Source organism: Belonocnema kinseyi, chromosome 1 (assembly GCF_010883055.1).
Source record: "Belonocnema kinseyi isolate 2016_QV_RU_SX_M_011 chromosome 1, B_treatae_v1, whole genome shotgun sequence".
NCBI classification, from domain to species: domain Eukaryota; kingdom Metazoa; phylum Arthropoda; class Insecta; order Hymenoptera; family Cynipidae; genus Belonocnema; species Belonocnema kinseyi.
The window spans coordinates 111605802-111628884 of record NC_046657.1 but is presented as its reverse complement, the minus strand read 5'-3'; the positions used below and the strand labels follow the sequence as shown (position 1 = coordinate 111628884).

The 23083-nt window shown below is 24.1% G+C and overlaps 2 protein-coding genes across 2 annotated transcripts in view; one reads left to right on the top strand and one right to left on the bottom strand.

Annotated features, from left to right (window-relative positions):
• LOC117180705 (general transcription factor IIE subunit 1) overlaps nucleotides 1-10046 on the bottom strand; it is an 18986-nt gene extending 8940 nt beyond the window's left edge. Inside the window, exons 1-4 of the mRNA XM_033373224.1 lie at nucleotides 9826-10046; nucleotides 7775-7943; nucleotides 7536-7702; nucleotides 7327-7455 (exon numbers count right to left, since the gene is read on the bottom strand). Of these exons, the coding sequence (XP_033229115.1) occupies nucleotides 7327-7455; nucleotides 7536-7702; nucleotides 7775-7901 (423 nt within the window). The 5' untranslated portion in view covers nucleotides 7902-7943; nucleotides 9826-10046. The remainder of the gene's footprint in view (nucleotides 1-7326; nucleotides 7456-7535; nucleotides 7703-7774; nucleotides 7944-9825) is intronic.
• A 3391-nt stretch (nucleotides 10047-13437) lies between these two features.
• Nucleotides 13438-20499, top strand: LOC117169609 (rab-like protein 3). The gene is made up of 5 exons (XM_033356062.1): nucleotides 13438-13769; nucleotides 16621-16830; nucleotides 16918-17066; nucleotides 17337-17450; nucleotides 20194-20499. The coding sequence occupies exons 1-5, from the start codon at nucleotides 13724-13726 to the stop codon at nucleotides 20371-20373; spliced, it is 699 nt and encodes a 232-aa protein (XP_033211953.1). The 5' UTR covers nucleotides 13438-13723; the 3' UTR covers nucleotides 20374-20499.
• Nucleotides 20500-23083: the final 2584 nt, after the last annotated feature.

Here is a 23083-nt window from a genome sequence, read left to right as displayed (position 1 = left end):
TAAAATACGTAAGAACATAAGTCTCATTTACTACCTGACTATACACTAAGAAGAAACAATGATTCTAAAGGGTTTTTCATATTTAAAAAAATTGAACCAAAAGTATTTTCATTTTCAAAAGCATTTTCAACTAAATTATTGAATTTTTTAGAAAACAATTTAATATTTAACGAAAAAAGATTAATTCAACAAAACAGTTAATTTTTCGACCAAAAAGGATGAAGTTTGTAACAATATACTTGAATTTTCAAGAAAATAATTTACTCTTTAACCAAATACTGGAATTTTCAAACAAATAGTCGAGTTTTTAAACAAAAAACAGTTTAATTGTCAACAAAAAGATGAATTCTTAACGAAAAATATAATAATTGGTATTTAAAATAAATAAAAAAGGAATCTCAATGAAATAGTAAAAATTTCCACTAAAGAGTTGAATTTTCCACAAAAAAGAAGAATTTTTAACCAAACAGTTCAATTTTCAAACTACAAAAATGAATTCTAGAAAAAGCGACGAATTCTCAACCAAGAAGGTTAATTTCCTACCGAAAGACCAATTTTCAAATAGAATTTTCTACAAAATTGTTCAATTTTCAACAAAATAGTTGGAATTTTAACCAAAAGATAAAATTTTAACCACAAATATTAGTTTTCTACCAATAAGACCACATTTTCTACTAAGATAAAATTTCAACCAAAACTGGAAACGTTAAATTTTCAGATAAAAAATTAATTTTAAATAAAGAAAAACGTACTGTCAACAAAAAAGATGATTTTATAACCAAAGAGATGAACCCTAAGCAAAAAATGTAACAAAGTCGTCCAAATTTTACACAAGTAGTTGCATTTTTCATTTAAAAAAGTTAATTTTTGAACAACCAAACAAATTACTTTTCAACTAAATAGTTGAATTTTCAACCTATAATCGTGAATTTTGAACCGAATAATCGAATTTTTAAATAAATCAATCACTTGCTCCTTATTATTGTATTTTTATAATTATTAAATTAATCCAAAAACACAAATTGTCTGTCCAAATAAGACGATTTTTCAACGAAACAGTTGAGTTTTCGACCAAAGAGGATGAAGTTTGTAACAAAATACTTAAAATTTCAACAAAATAGTTGACTTTTTAACAAAATACTGGTATTCTTAAACAATAAATATTACATTTTAACCAAAGAAAAGTTTACTTTTCAGCAAAAAAATGAATTCTTAACGAAAAATATAATAGTCGATGATTCAAATAAATAAAAAAGGAATCTCAACAAAATAGTGAAATTTTCTACCAAAGAGTTGAATTTTTAACAAAATACTCACATTTTCAACCAAATAGAAGAATTATTATCCAAATCGTTCAAGTTGCAAACTACGCAAATAAATTCTCAAACAAAGCGATGGATTTAAAAAAGTGAATTTTCAAATAGAATTTTCTAAAAAAAAAAATAGTTCACCACAACAGTTGTAATTTTAACCAAAAGATAAAATTTCAACCAAAAAGATTAGTTTTCTATCAATAAAACCACATTTTCAACTAAGAAAGATAAAATTTCAGCCAAAACTTGAAATGTTACATTTTCAGATAAACCATTTCAGATAACCCATGAAGTCCCAAAACGAAGAAATTTCTCTCTTACATTTAAGCTTGAATAATTTTATAAAAAAAGACAAATAATTTATTGTAAAATACTCTTTTCTCCTATTTTCGGGTATGCTCTACAGGATGCAATTCACTCACTGCGTGGATTTTGGTGTGAAAATGACGTAAAATAGCAATAAAACGATCTTTTATAATCTTAATATCATGATTTTACCTATTTAACACTAAATTTGTTTTATTTTATTTAAAAATAAACTATTCAAATACCTTTTTACTGAAATAATTAAATATTTATATGATTTGAGTGAAAAAATCACCAAAAATGCCGATAAAACGAAATTTAAAATGTTTGGTTTTCGTTTTTGGCCGCCATTTTGTTTTTAAAAAATCCTAGATAAAAAAACTCAACGGATTTGAAAAGTTCAGACATTTTGTTCACTTTTGTGCACATTTTCGATCGTAAAAAATTCCTTCCCCCTCTATTTTTTTATTGAAACAAAAATTGCAATAAATTCTTTACCTTTTTTATAAAATTATTCAAGCTCAAACGTAATAGAGAAATTTCTTCGTTTTGGGACTTAATGGGTTAATTTTAAATTTAAAAAAAAACGAACTGTCAACAAAAAAGATAAATTTTCAACCAAAGAGATGGGTAAAAAGAGTTAATATAAACAAAAAAATGAAAATTTTCAACAAATCAGCTGAATCCTTAACCAAAACAGATTAATTTTCAAACCAAAACGAGGAGATATTAATAAAAAAGTTACACAATAAAATTGTAGTAAGTCAAGAAAAAAGATTTTATTCAAAGTGTTGAACTTTGAAGCCAAAATACAAATTTCCTGCAAAAAAATGAGTTTTCAGAAAAAAAAAAGAAATTTTGAACTGAAAAAATAATTTTCTAAGCAAAAATGGAAGTTACATATTCAGCGAAAAAGTTGATTTAAAACTAAAACGCGAATTTTCAACAATATTAGTTAAATTTTCAACCAAAAATAGGATTTTCAACCAAAACGATGAATCTATAACAAAGCAAAAAAAATTTTAACAAAATATTTGAATTTTCAACAAAAAAAAACTAAATTTTCAACAAAAAATAGAAACTTTTAGCCAAGAAGATTAAATTTCTATCGAAAAATATATACTCTCGACAAAAAATGCTATAATTCAATTTTCAGACATGGAAGTAAATGTTTAACTAAAAGTATGTATCTACAACCAAGCAAATTCATTTTCAATCAATAATTGCATTTTTATCCGAAAACATAGATTTTCTATAAAAAATACCATTTTTCAACAAAATACTTGAATTTTTATTTAAAAAAAGAGTAATTTCCAACCAAAAATCGAATACTTAAATTTTCAGTTAGAAAAATAAAATTTCAACAACAAAAAAACAACAACAAAACGAATATTCAACAAAATAGTTCGACTTTCAACTAACGAGACTATTTTTCTACTAAAAAAGACGAATGTTCTCAAAATTTGTTGATTTCTTAGATAAAGCAGATGCATTTTGAACTTAAAATAAAATAATTTAATTTTCAGTTAAAAAATTAATTTTTAACCATATAAAATATTTTTTTAACGATATAGTTAAATTTTCATCCAAACAGACGAATTTTCAAACAAGACTAAATTTCTATAAAAAAGTTGAAAATTCTACAAAAAATGTATAGTTAAAAATTAATTTTCAACCTAAAAGATTCGTTTTCAACTAGAAAATATACTTTTACGACAAAATAGTTACATTTTGAACCACAGAAATGAATTTTTGTCAAAAAATAGAATAGTTAAATTTTCAATAAAAACATTAATTTTCAGCGAAATGGTTAAATTTCCCATCAAACAAATGAATGTTCAAGCAAGATTTAAAATATATCAAGGAAGATAAAATTTCCACAAAAAATGGAATAGTTTAATTTTCAGTCACATGTGAGAATGTTTCAACTCAAATGATGCTTGTGCTATACAAAAAATTAATTTTCATGATAAGAGATTAATTTTCTTTTAAAAAAAGATTTATTTTTAACAAAATGTATGAATTTCTCAACTGAAAAATATAAATTTTCAACCAAAAATAGAATATTTGAATTTTTAGTTACAAAAATAAATTTTCAAGAAAACAAAAAAGGCCAGTTTTCAACAAAATAGTTACATTTTCAACTACAGAAATTAATTTGTAGCCAAAAATAGCATAGATAAATTTCAATAAAAAAATTTAATTTTCCACTAAGAAGATGAGTTTTCAACCAAGAAGATTTAATTTCTTTCAAAGAAGATATATTTTTCGCAAAGAATGAAATAGTTTAATTTTCAGTCACAAAAGTGAATGTTTAACTAAAATTATGCATCTTACACCAAAAAATTACTTTTCAACCGAAAAGATTAATTTTCTATAAAAAAAAGATAAATTTTCAACAAAATGGATATACATTTTGAACCAAAAATATAATACTTAATTTTTCAGCAAAAAAAATAAATATCCAACAAAAAAAAACGAATTTTGACTTAGTTGAATTTTCAACTAAACAAATAAATTTTATCCAAAAAGATGAAGTTTCAACTAACTCTACTTTTCTAACCCAAAGTCCGGTTTTTAAAACAAATATTTGAATTAAAATTAAAAGAGAATAGTAAAATTTTCAGCCAAAAAATTGATTTGAAACCAAATAAAATAAACTTTTAACGAAATAATTAAATTTTCAACCAAACAGATCAGTTTTTAACCAACAGGATTGAATTTCTATAAAATAATATACATTTTCGACGAAAAACTGAATAGTTCAATTTTCAGAACAAAATGAATTTTCAATACAAAAAAAACTAATTTTCGATAATAGAATAACATTTTTAAATAAAGATAAATTTTCAACCAGAAAGATTAATTTTTTACCAATAAAGATTAAAGTTTAATAAAATATAGGAATTCTCAAAAAAAGATTTGAAATTTTAAAGGAATTTTCACCCTAATAAATCGTCAAGTAACGAAATGAGTTTAAAAGAAATATAAAGTTCCAACCACCAAGTTTAACTTTCTCTCATAAAATTTCAGTTCAAGAAATTAGGTATCAGCAAAAAAAAAAAGAATTTTCAATAAAATAGTTAAATTTTGAAAAAAAGGATTTTAATTAAAATGATGAATCATAAAAAAATGATAAAATCAGTTCCACATTCAACGAAGTAGTTTAGTTTTCAACAACAAAAATTTGAATACTCAACGAAAAATGTAATAGTTGATATTGCAAATATAAATATACATAGTTTTAATTTTCCACTAAACTGATCATTCTTTTACAGCAAAAAATTTTCATTTAATATAAAAAAACAGCCTTATCTAACAAAAAAAGACTAATTTCCTACCAAAAAGTTGTGATTTTAACCAAAAAAGGTGCAACTTATACCAAAATAGATGAATTTTGAACCGAAAATGATGAATTTTAAATTAAAAAGCATAATTTTTGTTAAAAAATTATTGAATTTTCAACAAAATGTTTGGAACTACCTGACCTGCAATAACCTTGGTTTTTATGTTTCCAATACTTACAAATTTGTATCAGTATTAATTTAGAAAATATTCATTTCTTGCTTAATACTTTTTTCAGGGTGACCGTTTTAATCTAAGAACAAAATCCCTGGTCATTTCCGGGGGTTTTCTCGGTTCGCGAATATTTTTCCAGGTCAATAAAATTTTAAAAATCGAAATATAAAGCTAAACAATAAAAGTACAAGTAATAAAAAAACAATAAACTAAAGCATTCAAAGTGGAACCCTTGAATTTTTAACTTTTAAAATTGAAGTTTAAAAGTTTTTTAATTCAAAATGTTTCTATTAAATTGTTCAATAATTTACACGTATAAACTGGAAGGTAGTGACACTTTTCAACAGAATAATTTCAAGTTTAATGAATTTGAAATGCAAAAATAAAAATTTTTAACATTCATAAATTATAGAGTTCAAAGATTTAGATTAAGTTCCAAAAATATATATCCAGTTAACATTTTCAATACTGTAAATTAAAGAATCAATCAATTAACTTTAAAAATGGTCAAAATTATATTATTCAGTTATTTTAGGCCATTAAATATTTAAAAATTTTAATTTTTTTTTTAACTTAAAAGTTCCCAAATTAGAATTTAAATTATTTTCATTTTAAATAGTTTGAGCATCCTTGAAAAACTTTGAAATTGCTGTTCAAAATCTTGAGAAATCTAGAAGTAGTTTTAAATTTTTCCAAATTTAGTTTTATTTTCGAAATTTTTTCAAAACTTCTCAGTAACTTTAAAAATTTTAAAAGATGTCCTTAAAGTTTGGATTTATAAATAACAATTGAACAATTATTATTTTTAGAAACAATTAAAGTAATTTTAAGATATATTTAGAAGTTTCCAAATGATTAGCAATTAATTTAGAACTTGAAATGATTTCAAATAATTTTAACGAAGTTGGTTTACCGAAAAAATTTGGTTATTCGTAACGAAATTTCGGTGCAAATACTCACAACCGAATTTAAAACAAAATGTAGATTTTTGTAGTTTACAAAAAATTTAGAGGCTTTTTAAGAATTGTGAAAGGCTACAAACGAATATTCTTTATTTTGAAAAAATATTTTAACAGAATATTCAAAAAGATTTCAAGATAACTCCAATATTATTAAAAATGACCCTGGAAGAATTTAAGGATTTTTAAAAACTTTTTAAGATTTTCTGAAAATTGCAGGAAAAATTTTATTCAGTTTAAAACAGGTTTAGAAGTTCTGAATTTTTTTCACAAACTTCGTTTAAATTACTTGATATCATTTTAAGTTTTAAATTAATTTTGAATCTTTTCAAACCTTCTACATATCTCTTAAAATTACTCAAATTTTGGTACAAATAATACGTGTTCAATTATTATTTTTACATCAAAATTCAATAATTTCGTTTACAAATTAAACATTATATTAAGTAGAACAATAAAAATTGTGACGTTAAAATTTTAAAAGCTTTTCGAAATTTTAACAATTCAAAGCTTTCTATGCCAAACAATTAAGTTTCAAATTGTTTACTTTTAAATATTTAGCTTCAATTTAGCCTTCTTAAATTAGAAATAAAATATTACTATATGTTAAATAATTATCCTTTTTCTTAATCAAAATGTTTTAAAATTAAATGGGTTAAAAATTAAATAATTCAGACCTAAAGAATATTTTTAATTTAACAAAAGCTTTTAATTACGAATCTGGAAATTATGTATCTTTCAATGGATTTAGAATCGTTTTATCAAATCAATTATGGTTCAGTTTTTAAAACTTAAAGTACATATCTATTTTAAAAAATATTTATTTATATTTGAAGTTGATAAAATAAAACTGTTTTTTATAAAAAAAAAATCAACTTCAAACGTTTTTAATGTTTAATTGTTTGAGTCTTCAAGACTGCCCGTGAAAATTCTTTAAATTAAAAATATAAGCTTAAAAATAAAAATCTAAAATAGATAATTTCTCACGTGTTGAGATTTTCGATTCACGCATTATAAACTGAATGACACCATAATTAAAAAAGATATCAATTCAACTAATTATTTTTAAAAATGTTGAAATCGAACTTGGGCAGATTTTTCTTCTGAAAATTTGTAAAATTCCCGGTCAAGAAATAAATTCACTGTCATTTCCCGGTCTCAGAATAAAAATTCCAGAACCGTGAACAAAATTCAAGGACGCTAGACACCCTGCTTTAAATTATAATTACCTCAAGATCTGTGTAAGTTTTGAGGCAATTTGTGCACTTGAAACTGGCTCTGCTCGTCGCATTTCGTTCCTCAGCCTCCAGTTTGTTCCGCATCATTAAAAGCTTATATTTCACTACGTTTACGAAAGACTGAAAATCGATCGAGATTTAGACTTTTTGCTAGAAATAAATGATTAATTATCTTGTAACTTCATGAATTGGATAATCACCTTATAATTAATAAAGTAATAGTTGACTTTCTGCGCTTTGCCATCCGATCCGGTTTCCATTTTCAGTCTTACTTGAAGAAACTTGTCGCTACGGAGAGCTGCTATTCTCGAACGCATTTGTTTTCTATCAAATTTCAGCAGCTCGAGCATATCGTCCTCTTTCATGCCTTGACATTTTAAAAATTAAACTTAATTTTAAGAGAAAAAGAAGGTCAATTAAAGTACGATTATTTACTTACAAGGATTTCTAACTAACAAATCGATTATCAAAACATCTTCAACCGTGTAAAAGCCACGGGCGACTTTTCTCGCGAGGGTTTTTAAAGCGCTGGGGATTTCGGTGACGAGCCTTTCCTCAACACTCATTTTCGAATAGCGTGTAAATAATTAAAAACTGAGCTATATCAGCTGAAATTTGCAATAAGAAAATTAGTCACTTCATATGAGCTTGAAGTTCTAAACGTTCAAATGAACGATTTTTTTTTACTGACAACTTTGTAAACTAGAAAAAGTGCACACATTTTTATGAATTTATGTTTCAAATAATATATTATTAAAGCAAAATTATAATGTATAATTTGTGGTTGTATTTGGAACAATATTTATGAATAAAATAGAATTAGGGGGAAATATTTCGTTTATTTTAATGTTCAGAACTTCAGGTACATCAATTCATCATAAAAGAATACAGTTTCTTAAAAAATTTGAATAAATGTAAGAATAAAAGCAGATGCTAAAAATAATACAAATTAAAGCAGAGACTAAATTTATTAATATACTGAATATTAAAAACAAAATTTAACTAAAAAATGGCATAAGGGAATATATTGACAATCAAACAATCGTTGCTGCTGCAAACTTGATTGATTTATCATTACTTAAATACGTTTTATCTCTTTGATTTGAAAATTAAATCTACAAGTTATCCCTTTTAATACAAAAATTAGAGAAAATCTGATGCAAAATTAGAAAAGAATTGTGCTTTTTAATACTCTTGCGTGGTTATATTATGTAATAAATTATTGAAAATATTAAAAACGTTTTATGTTAAGGATGTTCGCTGGAAATAAAAAAAAAAAGAATTTTAATATAAAATCATACAGTTTCGAAAAAGACTTAAAATTGATCGAAAATATTTTTAATTTTCTAACAGTTTCAGGTTATATTAACATTAGTTACAAGAAATTCGTATTTTTATTAAAACCAAATTAGATTTCAAAGAAGATTTACAACAAATTTTAAACAAAAATCATTAAATTTGATAGAAAATGTACTATTTTTAATAATTGATTGTTATGTTATTTTTTTGTGAATAATTATGGGTTTAAAGAATAAAAATAATTAGATATCAAATAATATTTAAAACTTTACTACAACTTAAGGTTATGTTGATGCGTTTCACCCACAATTAGTATTTTTAAATGAAAATTATTATAATTTGGACAAGATTTAAAATCTTTGAACAATTTTAGATTACGACATTGCTTTTCGTCGGTAAAAAATTGAATTTTTAACAGTTGGAAATCGAAGAAAATTGAATTTTCAACAGTTGAAAATTGAAAAAAATCGAATTTTTAACTACTGCAAGAAAACTTTAAAACTTCTTAAAATTTCAAAATTAAATTGTTGAAAAATTATGAAAATTGAACATTCTATTTTGAACTGTCAAATTTATGAGAATGAAAGAAATCCCAACTCTGATCTATCTTCTTGTTAAAACAAACAAAATTATGTGGTTCAGAAAAAGATTATTTATAATATTTAGCAACATTTTGTTACGTTATTTTAGTTAAACTTTAACTTTGAACAACTTTAGGTTGTGCTTGTGTTTTTCGTCAGAAATTAGTATTTTTTAACAAAAACACGACGTTTTTATCGTCTATATATTATAAAAAATATTATTTATTAATTCTGAAGTTAAGACATCAATTTTTATTAACTATCAAGAATATTTTCCTTGCTTTTATTTTCGACTAGTTTAGACAATAGTTACTATGAAATACAAAAATGTTGTCTTAATATTAATTTATAAATCACGTGAACAAAAAAAATTATAATAATCTTGCGCGAATTTGTTTTATACTTATAAAAAAAGGAAGAAAAATAATGTCGATACGAGGAAATTTGAACTTGATTTGAAAAACGTGATTTAGAATCTCAATCATTTGTAAGAGCATAATTGAATTCTAATTACTGTTATAGAAATAATAATTTCCATCCTTTACTTACGATTTATTTCATAGTTATTAATTTATTACAATGTAAACAAATTAAACAAGTGAATCCTAACCTTGAAAATAATCCTGAATTAATCATCGACGATTATCACGATCACGTCACAAATAAATATACTTTTTACTAATTCCTAATTAAAAGAATTTCAAAAGATAAATTTTTAAAACTTCTAATTTTTTGGAGTCATTACTTAACTTAATATTCCATATTTTTAATAAGACGCATATTTTGACAATGTCAGACAGAAGACAAACTCTTTTGCATCAGTGATTTCAATGTGGTTGCTCCAAATCATCCAAATTCAGCACTCCAAACGCACTGCGCATGCGTTGCACCAGCAGCGTTTTGAAACGATCAAATATGCAAATAAGTCTTTTACGATATATAATAATTATGAAATACAAATAATATTATGAATTATTTAAAAATTATGTTAGTGGAAAAAGATATTCCTTTTTTCGAATTTAAAACTGATAATTTATTCGTAAAGAGTAAAATCAAATAATTAATTTACCTTTCACTCTGAGAGGATTATTTTGTAATCCGAAATCTAATTTTATTAATTCTACAATTAAAATAAATAATTATCATGAAATGTACAAGAGTCTATAGAAACCTTACAACTTTTGATCTCAGGCAAGGGAAAATAAATAACAAATATTTGTCTAAAAAAAGCTTATATTTCACAATTAATGTTAATTAAACACAATTCTTATCCATACTCCCGTGCGTTGTATAATAATTATTTATTCTAATTACAATACCACATTGGCACCATTGTTTGACCGAGTGCCAAACAATAATTTCAATTGCATATACTGCATGCAACGAAACTTTATTTTTTAATAATGAAAAAAATGGTATTTGCATATTTATTTTATATTTTAAGCTATTCAATTAAATAATAAAACCGTTTTAAAAATATCATTTTTATTACTCAATGGAATAGCTTCAAAAATTAGGGATGTAAGTTAATTATATTTTTTACTGAAATACTGAAAGTCACATGAATTTCGGAATTGTTAGAAAGTTTCACAATATAATTAAATTCAATTTGAAACACTTTAATTTCCTACTATTTCAAGTAAAAATATGAAATTTCCAACAAAATAGATCAATTTTAAACCAAATTTTCTATAAAGAAAGATAAATTTGCAACAAAATAGTTAAATGCTTAATTAAACAGTTAAATTTCGAATCAGAAATATGAATTTTCAATAAAAAAATGAATTTTTAACAAAGTTGCCCATATCTTAGCTAAAATGAGAGACCGGCAATTTTCAATTTCATTTTCGGTTCATAAATTTCGCAATAAAACTTTCGCAATTTTAGAAACATTGAAACATACTTTAAATTGGCTGTCAGCTCGGGCAATAGCGTTTCGACTTCATAGTTGAAAGGGTGCGTGTTCGATTCTTGCGGCCTTCACGTTTTTATTTCATTTTTTTTATTATTAAAATGCTTATAAATATTATTTCCGGATTTTATCGCCGGCTTTTTTAATTTCTTAGATATGTTAATTGAAAAACAAACTCTAATCCATGTAAAGATGGCATTAATATTTCGCACTTTGAACAGCAAAGATTTATTTGATACAAAGAAAAGTAGGTGTGTTTTTCAATAGACACTTTAAAAAATTTTTGTTCGTGTAAAAAGTAATCTATTTTCCGATAAAGTACGAGGTTCAAGAAAAATCGTTCATATTTAAACAACAAAAAAAGTATTTTTATCCTAAATAAAAAACAGTTGAATTAAAGAAAAATCAACAAAATAGTTTAATCCTGAACCAAATATCTTTGCCTCAACCAAACCCAAACATTTTCAAATCTGTAGACTTTAATTAGTTTAACTTTTGACCAATTATTTCAATCAGCAACTGAATCAAACTATAAAACAGATAATATCACTGATAAATTTGTTAATTTTTCTACCATTTAACATAGCTGATTCAAAAACAGAATTCAGTCACTAATAAACATGAGTGAAAAATGTTCCTTTTTCAAATTTGTTGAGCCCTAAAATGTTAAATCTATAACTAAAAAACTGAAAATTTTACCAAAAGAGAAGAATTTTTCAAACAAAAAATACGAATTTTCAACAAAATTGTTACCCAGTGGGCACAAAATTTGGCGACGTCTTTACGACATCTTTACGACAGCTTTACGACAACTTTACGACATCCTATGTCCATGTCGTTAAGTCATCTTTACGATATCGTAAATATGTCGTATCAGACGATGTCTTTACGATATCGTAAAGACAATGTAACGACATGGACATAGGATGCCGTAAAGTTGTCGTAAAGATGTCGCAACGACGTCGTAAAGACGTCGCCAAATTTTGTGCCCATTGGGTAGATTTTAAACCAAAAAAGGCTAATCATTAAAAATAGCTGATTCATAGCTCTAATTGTTATATTTGTAATGTTTTTGACTGACTCACGTTCAGAGAGAATTTACCTACCAGTTTCATTTTTAAATGAAAAAGATGAATTTTCAAACTAAAAAGACGCGTATTAAATAAGATAGTATATCATTTCCAAACAAATTTTAAATATTCAAGTCGAAAAGAATTTTATACGAAACAATCCAATCCAATAGTTAAATATTCAACTAAATAGATGAATTTTCTACCAAATTATTTTAAACTTTTGCGATAAATCTGCAATTTGTATAATGAATTTTCAAATAGACTAGTTAAATATCTAGTAAAAAATCATATTTAAAAACAGACCTTTCAATCAATTATAGTTACATTTTCCGCTCCAGAAAAGATCTTTCAACTTTTAACAAAGTAGTTAAACTTTCAATCAAAAAACAATAATTTGCAACCAAACAGTTGCATTTTTTAACAAACAAAAAAATTGAAATTTCGACCAAAAGAGATGGCAATTTTCATACAAAAAAGATTTGTTTAGAAATTGTTACATTTTTGAGTCGAAAAGATAAAATTTTAGATAGCAGTTGCATTTTTGACCAAATAGTTGACTTTATTACCATGATAGTTAAATTTTAACAACTTTTTTAAAAAATTCAAACAAATTGTTACTTTTTAACAAAAGAATTAAATTTTCAACCAAAAAGAAATAACTTTCAATCCAAAATAGTTATATTTTCTTATTTAATTTTGTTAACCCAGTTCACATTTAATTGAAAAACAAAAAAAAATTCAACAATGAGAAAATGGAAAAGAGGTGTCAAGTCTGTGATAAATAAATAGGAAGTTTATTTATTTTTGAATACTTTAAAATTATTTGTTTAAAAAACTAGAAAATTTGCATTGTAAATAAACTTAATTTTCCACTTTACACTTCTTGATTTCGGACTAAACATTTTAAAGTATTCAATATTTATATTAATCTTTAGATCACAAATTCAATACCTAATAGCATTTTTCAAACATTTTAAATTTTCCCTCCCTAATATTTGAAACATTTGAAACGTTTCAAAAGTTTTTTCAGAAATTTATAACTCTACACAAAATAATAACCCAGTACACTTATGATAAATAATAATTTTTTCCAATTTAATAAAAAAAATAAAGTTTTGTCTCATGTAATTGGAACAAAGATTTGATTAGAATTAATGTTTGGTCCTCGGCCTTGAGACATTTTAGATTCCCCCACCAGCTTAGCGCACAGTCTGCGCATGCGTCATTATCATTGTGATGGTTTTAAAATCATTTTTAAGATTAATTTACTATTTTTGTGTGAAAAATAAGATTCTTTTATTTTTTATTTTGCTTGAATTATTCCACAATATATTTATGAAGCTTCATAAAGAAGTAAATAGTTGCAAATTTCATTGGACCCTTTTAAGTCGTATTAGAGTGAATATTGAGGTTATGTTTCTCGTATCGAACTGGGAAATGTCAAAATGAACATATTTTTTTAATTGAAAGGGTCGATTTTGTTATTTTTTAAATATTAGTTATTGCCTTTTTAATTTACATTGATGGCAGCTATCGATAAAGTGAAAATCCTCGTGTTGGGCGATTCAGGTAAATAAAAGAAGAAATTATTCCAAAATATATTTATCGCAGTTTATTTCAGTTCAACATTATTTAAATTAACAAAAAGAAAAATTAGCTTTGAAAAAGAAGTTTCTTTGCTCATATTTATAATATTTTGTAGCCAGTTTCGGGAATTTAAAGTTCTTTAAAGAAAAAAATATTTCGAAATATTTTGTGGTTATAAATAATTGGGTTTAGTGATTATTGTCCACGTCATCAATTTTTATTTTTCAAGCCTAAAAAAATGTCTAATTCATTTATCTTTGAAGAAAAAGAATTATTTTTGAGCCATTTAGAGTTTAAGTCATTTTTCTGAGGCTTACAGAAATTTTTTTTTACGTTTGGAATATTTTTTCGGCTTCTGTAATATATAAAGTTCGTATTATTCAATTTAATTAATTGAATTCGCGGATTATGAAATGGAAAATTGATATTTCATTAAATTTGATTAACCAATATATTTTTCTTACTTTGGTTCGATTCATTTTAATAAAATTGGTGAAATTTTAGTGTTGGGCGAGTGAAGTTTATGGTTAAAATGGGTTTTTCTAACATTTTCAAAATTCAGGGAGTTATAGAATTTTGAATGCCGAGGCCTGACTTTTTTGAAACATTCATATTGCCCAAACTGCTGACTAAATTTCAATGATTTTTACATGTGTAGCCTATAATTTGATGTACTTTTTGTGGCAATTCAGAATAAATTTAGTTATCTAAAAAAATAAAAGAAAGCTTCAAAATAAATTTTAGAACATAATTCTTAATCTATGTTAGATTTTTTCAGAAAAATTCAGAAATAAAGAACAAATTTTACATAAATTATTTACCATGAGGAATATATTATCTCAGACTTTACACTGAAAGTACTTTTTTTAAGTTGCAAAATCTACTATTATATTTTTTGCACATACAATTTAATTATTTTTTTAAAAAATTGAACTATTTTGTTAAAAAGTCATATTAATTTGTCGAAAACTCAACTATTGATTGAAAGTTAAACTACTTTGAGAAAATTTTAGTTTGGTGGTTAGACATTTAACTATTTTGTTGAAAAATAGTTCTTTATTTTTTGGATAAAAATTAATTTTTTAAACTGAAATTTAAACTATTCCCTTCTCGGTGACCAAAAATTTAACTGTTTTGTTGAAAATTTGTTTTTTGTCGCATAAAGTTAGTGTTTTTAAATAAATATTTAACAATTCTATTTTTAGTTGAAAACCGATCTCTTTAGTTGAAAATTCAATATTTTCTTGAAAATAGGTTAAAGATTGAACTATTTTGTTGAAAATGCATATTTTTTGTTTAAATACTGATCGTTTTGAGTTAAAAATTCAACCATTTTGTTAAAAAATCATGTATTTTTTTGAAAATTCGCCCTTTTGGTAAAAAAAATTATCAGTTCAAAATTCATATTTTTGGATGAAATTGTAACTATTCTTTCAAAAATGGAGCGTTTTTTACTTGAAAATTACACTATTTGGTTTAAAACGAACATTTATGGTGAAAATGATATTTTTAGGGTGAAAATTCAACTGTCTTATAGAACATTTGCCTTTTTGGCATAAAAATTCGACTGTTTTGTTTAATATTTTCTAATAATTCAATTTTTAATTGTTTATTAATTAATTTTTAATCCTTTCTAATTATTTTCTTACTTAAGTAAAAAATATTTTTTGGTCAATAATTCAACTGTTCCTTTGCAAATTCATCTTTTTTTTTTTAATTCGAATGTTTTTGATTTAAAATAAAAATCTTTTCATTGTTGAAATATCAACTATTACTTTTTCTTGTTGAAAATTTACCTTTTTTGATTGAAAATTTAATTCTTTTGACGAAAATTCTATTTTTTTTTTATAAAAACTAATGTTTTAATTTAAAATTGTACGATTTAATCTATCGTTTAAAATTTACTCTTAAAATTTAAAAATTGGACGATTTGGTTTAAAATTGATCTTTTCGATTAAAAATTAAAATATTTTGTAAATTAATCGTCATTTTGGCTTGAAGATTCAACAATTTGGTTAAATGTAAATGTTTTTGGTTGAAATTTTATCCTTTTTTTTAATTTGACTAAAAATTCAACGATTTTATTGAAAATTCTTTTCCTTCGCTTGTCAGTTCAACTATTCTGTTGAAAATACAAATCTTTGGTCTCCAATTAATATTCTTTGTTTGCTTAGAATTCAAGTATTTGGTTGAAAATTAAACTCTTATCCAAACTTCGTATTTTTTGGTTAAATTCAACTGCTTTTATTTAAAATAAATTTTTTTTTTTAATATCAACTATAACATTTTTTTGTTGTAAATGCATGTTTTTGGATGAAAATTGAACTACTTGGTTAAACGTTAAAATATTTTGTTTAAATTTAATTATTTTGGTTAATGACTTCTCATTTTTAATCAAAATTCATGTTTTTGTAAAAAGTTTAATTATTTTATAAACAAACCTTTTTTTTTAGAAATTAATTTTTTTGCAAATATAAATTGAACTATTCCTTGCTTGTTTGAAAAAATTTTATGGTCAAAATTTAACCATTTAATTGAAAATTGTTCGTTTTTCTAGTTGATCTTTTTTCACTTAAAAATTAAACTATTTGGATGAAAATTCATGTATTTTCTTGAAACAACGCCTTTTTGGCAGAAACCTAATATTCTTGGTTGAAAATTAATTTTTAAACTAAAAAATTCCTTAATTAAATTAAATATTCCACTATTTCACTGAAAATAAATTCCTTTCTGTGATAAGAATGTTTTTTAACTGAAGATTTAATTGATCTAGTTGAATATTCCATAATTTTAGTTGTAATCTTTTTTTTTTAAATATTGAATAAAATTATAGGTGTAGGAAAAACGTCCTTAACGCATTTAATATGCCATCAACAACCAATGAATAATCCTTCCTGGACAATTGGATGTTCGGTAGAAGTAAAATTGCACGAATACAAAGAAGGAACGGCGAACCAAAGGCGATATTTTATCGAATTATGGGACATCGGTGGCAGTCAAAGTCACCAAAACACCCGACCTGTTTTTTACAACAACACAAATGGTATAAAATTTAATTGAAAATTAATTTTATTTTGACACCCGTTTCGGAATGTATTTCAATTGATTCAGATGTTTAACATTATTTTAGGAATAATTTTGGTTCATGATATGTCGAACCGAAAATCCCAGCAGAATTTGAGAAAATGGTTGCAGGAAGTTCTTAGTAAAGACGGAACTTTACCAAAATCAAAGTCCTTCGATGATTTCGACCCTGAACAGTTTGTGGGTTCTACTCAAGTATGAAACCATTACTCAAAATAGGAATCAATTTTTAAAAAAATTAATTGCTCGAATTATTGCTCTTGCAATTATTTACTTGTAATATTTAAATTTTTATAATAATCTTAAGGCCATGTACCACTTACCGGAATTAAAGAATGTATGGACCTACATTTTTTAAATTAAACAAATTAACTTTTATTATGGAAAAAATGTGTCATAAAAAATGGAATGGCTTGAATTGTTTTTTTTTTATCAATTTCATGATAAAAATGTATTTATTTTCAGATTCCAATTCTAGTTGTTGGTACCAAATCCGATTTAATGTCTGATTTGAGGTCTAGTGTTTACAGAAGATCTTCGACAATTGCGGAAGAATGCGGAGCCGACGAAATCTTTCTGGTAAATTTTATAAATTTAAAGAAAAATTAAAATCTATTTCATGAAAAGACAGAGTAAAAGGGTGATTTTTCACGAAAATGGGAGAATAAATTCGCTTAACTAAAATTAATGAAGATACCATACTCAATTATATATGAAAAAATTTAATTAATTTTTTTGAACAAATAAGATTAATTTTCTACCAACAAAGATGAATTTTCAACAAAGTACATGAATTTTCCGCTTTCAAATAATAAACTTTCAAAGCAACATGGAAAAGATAGTTTTTCAGATACAATCATTAATTATTAACAAAAAAAAAACTAATTTTCAACAAAATAGCTGAATTTTTAACCCAAACAGATTATTTTCAACCAAAGATTTGCAATTTTTTATTTATTTTATGCACTTTTTATACATAAAAACGTCATTCAAAGTCAACTCTTCAAAAAGTAGGTGGGTCCGCGCTGTTGAAAAAATCTCGATAATGTGCGGTCTGAAAAAAAAACAGTTTTAGATTCAGTATGATACTAGCGACCGGCTGAACTAGGATTATTTAAAAAAATTCAATTTTACTTATATTTTTTTTGCAAAAAACTGAAGATAACCCCACGTTTTACGGGTTTTTTTCGCAGTTTTTTGCAAAAAATATATAGTTAAAATAAAAATTAAAAAATAATCTTAGGTCAGCCGGTTGCTGGAGTCATACTGAATCTAAAAATGTTTAATTCTTTTGTTCCAGACTGCCCACTCTCAAGAGTTTACAGAAGCGCGGACCTGCCTAATTTTTGAGGAGCTAAATTTGACTGACGTTTTTACGTAAAAAGTGCAAAAAATAGATGAAAAAATTTTATTGTATTTGAAGAGTGTATTTATTAATCCTAACAAACCCTACATCGATATTATTATTAATAATCGCAAAAAAAAACATAAAAATAGTTTTTTAGAGCGTTCAAAGTACAAAACTGCGTTAATTTTTTACCAAAAAGACAAATTTGTAACAAAATACTTGAATTTTTGAAAAAGAGTTCAACTTTCAATCAAAGCGAATATTTTTCAATAAAATTAATTAATTTTGAACAAAATAGTTGAACTTTCAACTAGAAAAGATAAATTTTCAAACAAAAATGATAAAGTTAATTTTTTTTTTGCAATAAAAAGACGTATTTTGAACAAATACAAATTCTTCAGTCAAGCAAGATAACAAAATTGATCCAAAAAGCAGAATTTTCAACAGAGAAGATTACATTTTTACCCAAAAAAGAAGAATTTTTTTAAAAAAAGGTTTATTTTTGACCAAATAGTTAACTTTTCAAATAAAATGAGGAATGAAAAAAAAGCAACATATTAATATAAAATAAAAAACAGCTCAATTCAATCAAAAAATAAGAATTTTTAACAAAATAGTTAAATCCTTAACCCAAACAGTTTAATTTTAAACCAAAAAGTTCTATTTTTAAATAAAAAAGATAAATTTTCTACTACAAAGTCCAATTTTCAACAAATTACATGAATTTTCAACTAAAACAGGTAAATTTTTAATAAAAAATTAAAAAATTAAAATTTCAGTAAAAAAGATCATTTTCAACGAACAAAGCGATTCTTCAACCAAATAGTCTAATTTTTAACCAAAGAGATGAATTTTTCAACCAAAAAGACGAATTTTCAACAAATAAAGATTTTTCAGGCAAGAAAGACAAAAGATTTCATCCAAATCGGATTATTGACAACAGAGAAGATTACATTTTCACCCTAAAAGACGAATTTTCTAGAAAACGGTTGAATTTAGAAGTAAAAAATAAGATTTTTTCAACCAAAAAGTTAATTTTTGACCAAAAAGTTAAATATCCGATCAAAATGATGGAACGTTAATGACAAAATATTTTATTTAAAAATAAAAAGCAGTTCAATTTAATCGAAAAATACGTTGTCAGCAAAATAGTTAAATCCTCAACCGAAACAGATTAATTTTCTATCAAGACAAATTTTCTACTAAAAAGACGAATTTTCCACAAAATACATTAATTTTCGACTAAACAGTTAAATTTTCAACCAAAAGGATTATTTTTAAACCAAGAAGATTTTCTACAAAAAAAGATGAATTTTCAACCGAATAGTTGAATTTTCAACTAAAAAGGACCAATTTCGATTTAAAAAATCCAATTCAATAATACAGCAATTTCTTAACAAAATCGACAATTTTTCAACCCCGTAAATGAATTTTTAACTAAAATCATGAAATTTCCAACCAAAGAGACAAATTTTCAACAAAATACATAAATTTTCGATAAAACAGTTTAACTTTCAATCAAAAGGATTATTTTTTAACCAAGAAAATTTTATACCAAAAAATGTGAATTTTCAACCTGATAGTTGAATTTCCAACTAAAGAGGATAAATTCTCAGTAAAAAAAATAGTTTTTAACAGTAAAGCGATTTTTCAACAAAATATTCCAATTTTCAACCCAAGAGATGAAAGTTGAACAAAAATAATGAATTTTCCAACTGAAATTCGAATTTTCAATAAATGAAGATTTTTCAATTCAGAAAAAAAATAGTAGATTCTTAAAGAATACGATGAATTCCGAACCAAAAATATACTAGCAGACGTGTAAAAAAAAAAATTTGGAGGAAGATTGTGAAGTAGGAAAGGGATTTTAAATTTTATTAAGTCGTTCTTTTGCAAAATTCGCAAACTTTGTTATTATTTATCAACAGGAATCGCGCTAAAGGGAATGCACTTGAGAAATTCTTTTTTTTTTAGGACTGCCAACTAAGTAGATCCTTGGCTGCAGGTTCGAGTTCGGCTGTGAAATTGAGCAGATTTTTCGATAAAGTTATCGAACGTCGATATCATTCTGCGAGGGAAGGAATCAGTCCGGATAAAAGAAGAATGGCAGTTTTTACTTCGTCCTACAATCCAAAAGTGTACCATGATGATTAGAAAATCCCTGGTACCAATTTAGTATAAATCTTTATTTTGGAATTTCTGTCAGATTTAATTGTCATTTCCTATTTATTGATTTTATTTTTATTGTTATATTATGTATTGTATATATTTTACCGTAAAATTTCTTTTATTTGTACAGTTTTATATAAAATTAATCTAAGTTTCTAAGAAAATTCTATCCTTTTCATTTTGATATACAAAACATTTTCTTCAATCAAATTACTCCCTTAATGCTTTTCTTTTTAGGGTAATTTTTTTATCGCTGTCCTGATTTTATGATTTTTAAGCTGTATCTGATTTTTAATGTCTGAAAACGGAAATTCGCTACTTTTATTGCGCGGGCCTCAATTTTTTTGATAATTTTTGAAGGCGCATTCTCATTGTGAATGTTTAATTCGATTTCAAAAATATACTTTTATTAAATTTTACCAATATTTAAAAAGAAAGGAAATTCGTATAGATTAATTTTATAGTAAAGTATATTTCACCTAAAAAAGTTAAATTTTCAACCCAACATGAAAAGTATTTACATTAATTACAATATTGTACATATTTTACTCTAATAGTTCAATTAAAATGTTGACCTCGAGAAAGTTATTTGTATAATTTATAAATTTAGGGAATGAAGACTAAAATATTTGGTCGACTATGAACTTTTTTGTAAAAAATTCATGTTATCGGTTTAAAAATTCAACTGTTTTATAGAAAATTCATCTCTTTTGCATGCAAATGTTACAATTTGGATGCAATTTTTTTCGTTATTGACTGAATATCTTTCTTGTTGTTATGATTTCAAATAAAAATAAGAATTTTTCGTTAAAATGTCAACTATGAAATTTTTTTTTAAATTCGATTACTCAGTTCAAAGTGGAACTGCTTTGTTTAACAAATATTTTTTGATTGATATTTCATCATTTTAATTTCAAAATTCCGTTTTTTTAAAAATTAAACTGTTTTGTTGGAAATTCATTTTTGATTGGTTGCAAGTGCATTTTTTAACTAATAATTTAACTATTCCATTTTTGTTTGAATCTATATTTTTTAGTTTAAAATCCGTGTAATTTGTTTGAAAATTAAATTCTTTTGTTAAAAATTTAACTATTTTATGTTAGAAATTAGTTTTTTTGTTAATAGTTCATGTTCAGGTTGCAAATAAAAATATTATATTTTTGGTTGAAAATTGACTGAAAATTTATGTGTTTTATTGAAAATTAATTACTTTGGTTAAACATGTAACTATTTTTTAACATTTGTTTTTAATTTTTGAAACTGAAATTGTAACTATTCCACATTTAGTAGAAAATGTATGCTTTAGTGGACAATTCATTTCATTGGTTAAAATTTAAAATATTTATTTGAAAATTCGTTTCAATGGTGCAAAATTAATCTTCATGCTTGAAAATTTATCCTTTTTGTCGAAAATATAACTATTTGGCTTAAAGTTTATTTTTTTAGTGAAGATTCATCATTGTAATTAAAAATTGATGTATTTTGTTGAAAAGTAATTTCATTTGTTAAACATTTTTTATTTTTGGTAGAAAATCAATCTTTATAGTTGGAAGTTTATTTTATTGATAGAAAATTGAACTATTTGGTTAAAAATTCATTTTTAATGAAGATTCATCGTTCTAGATGAAAATTGATAAATTTGATTAAAAAATAATTTTTTTTTGTCTAAAAAGTTATCTATTTTGTTTAAAATTCCTTTTTAATTGTTTCAAAACATGTTCTTAAGGTAAAATATAACAATTGGATTTTTTGTTTTAAAATTTATCGTTTTAGTTGAAAAATCCATGTGTTTTGTTGAAAATTTGTCATTTTTTATGAAAAATTAATCTTCAGATTGAAAATTAAACTGTTTTGTAGAAAATTAATCTCTTTTGCATGCAAATGTTACAATTTGGATGCTATTTTTTCCGTTATTGACTGAAATAAGTAAAAAATAAATAAAAATAAGTATTTTTCGTTAAAACATCAACTATGACATTTTTTGTAAAACATTCGACTACTTAATTCAAAGTGGAACTGCTTTGTTTAAAAAATACTTTTTTGATTGATGATTCATCAATTTAATTATAAAACTTCTTTTTTTGTTAAAAATTAAACTATTATGTTTGAAATCCATTTTTAATTGGCTGTAAGTACATTTTTTAACTACTAATTTAACTATTCCATTTTTGTTTGAAACTATCTTTTTTAGTTTAAAATTCGTGTATTTTGTTTGAAAATTGAATGCTTCTGTCAAAATTTAACTATTCTATGTTAAAAATTAGATTTTTTTGTTAATAGTTCATGTTTAGGTTGAAAATAAAAATATTATATTTTTGGTTGAAAATTGACTGAAAATGTATGTGTTTTATTGAAAATTAATTACTTTGGTTAAAAATTTAACGATTTTTTTAACATTTGTTTTTAATTTTTGCAACTGAAATTACAACTATTCCACATTTTGTAGAAAATTTATGCTTTAGTGGACAATTAATTTCTTTGGTTAAAATTTAAAATGTTTATTTGAAAATTCGTTTCAATGGTTAAAAATTTTTTTTTTTGTAATTGAAAATACAGTTATTTCATATTTAATCGCTACCAAATTAATCTTAATGCTTGAAATTGATCCTTTTTGTCGAACATATATATCGATTTGGTTTAAAATTCATTTTTCTTGTGAAGATTCATCATTTTAGTTGAAAATTGATGCATTTTG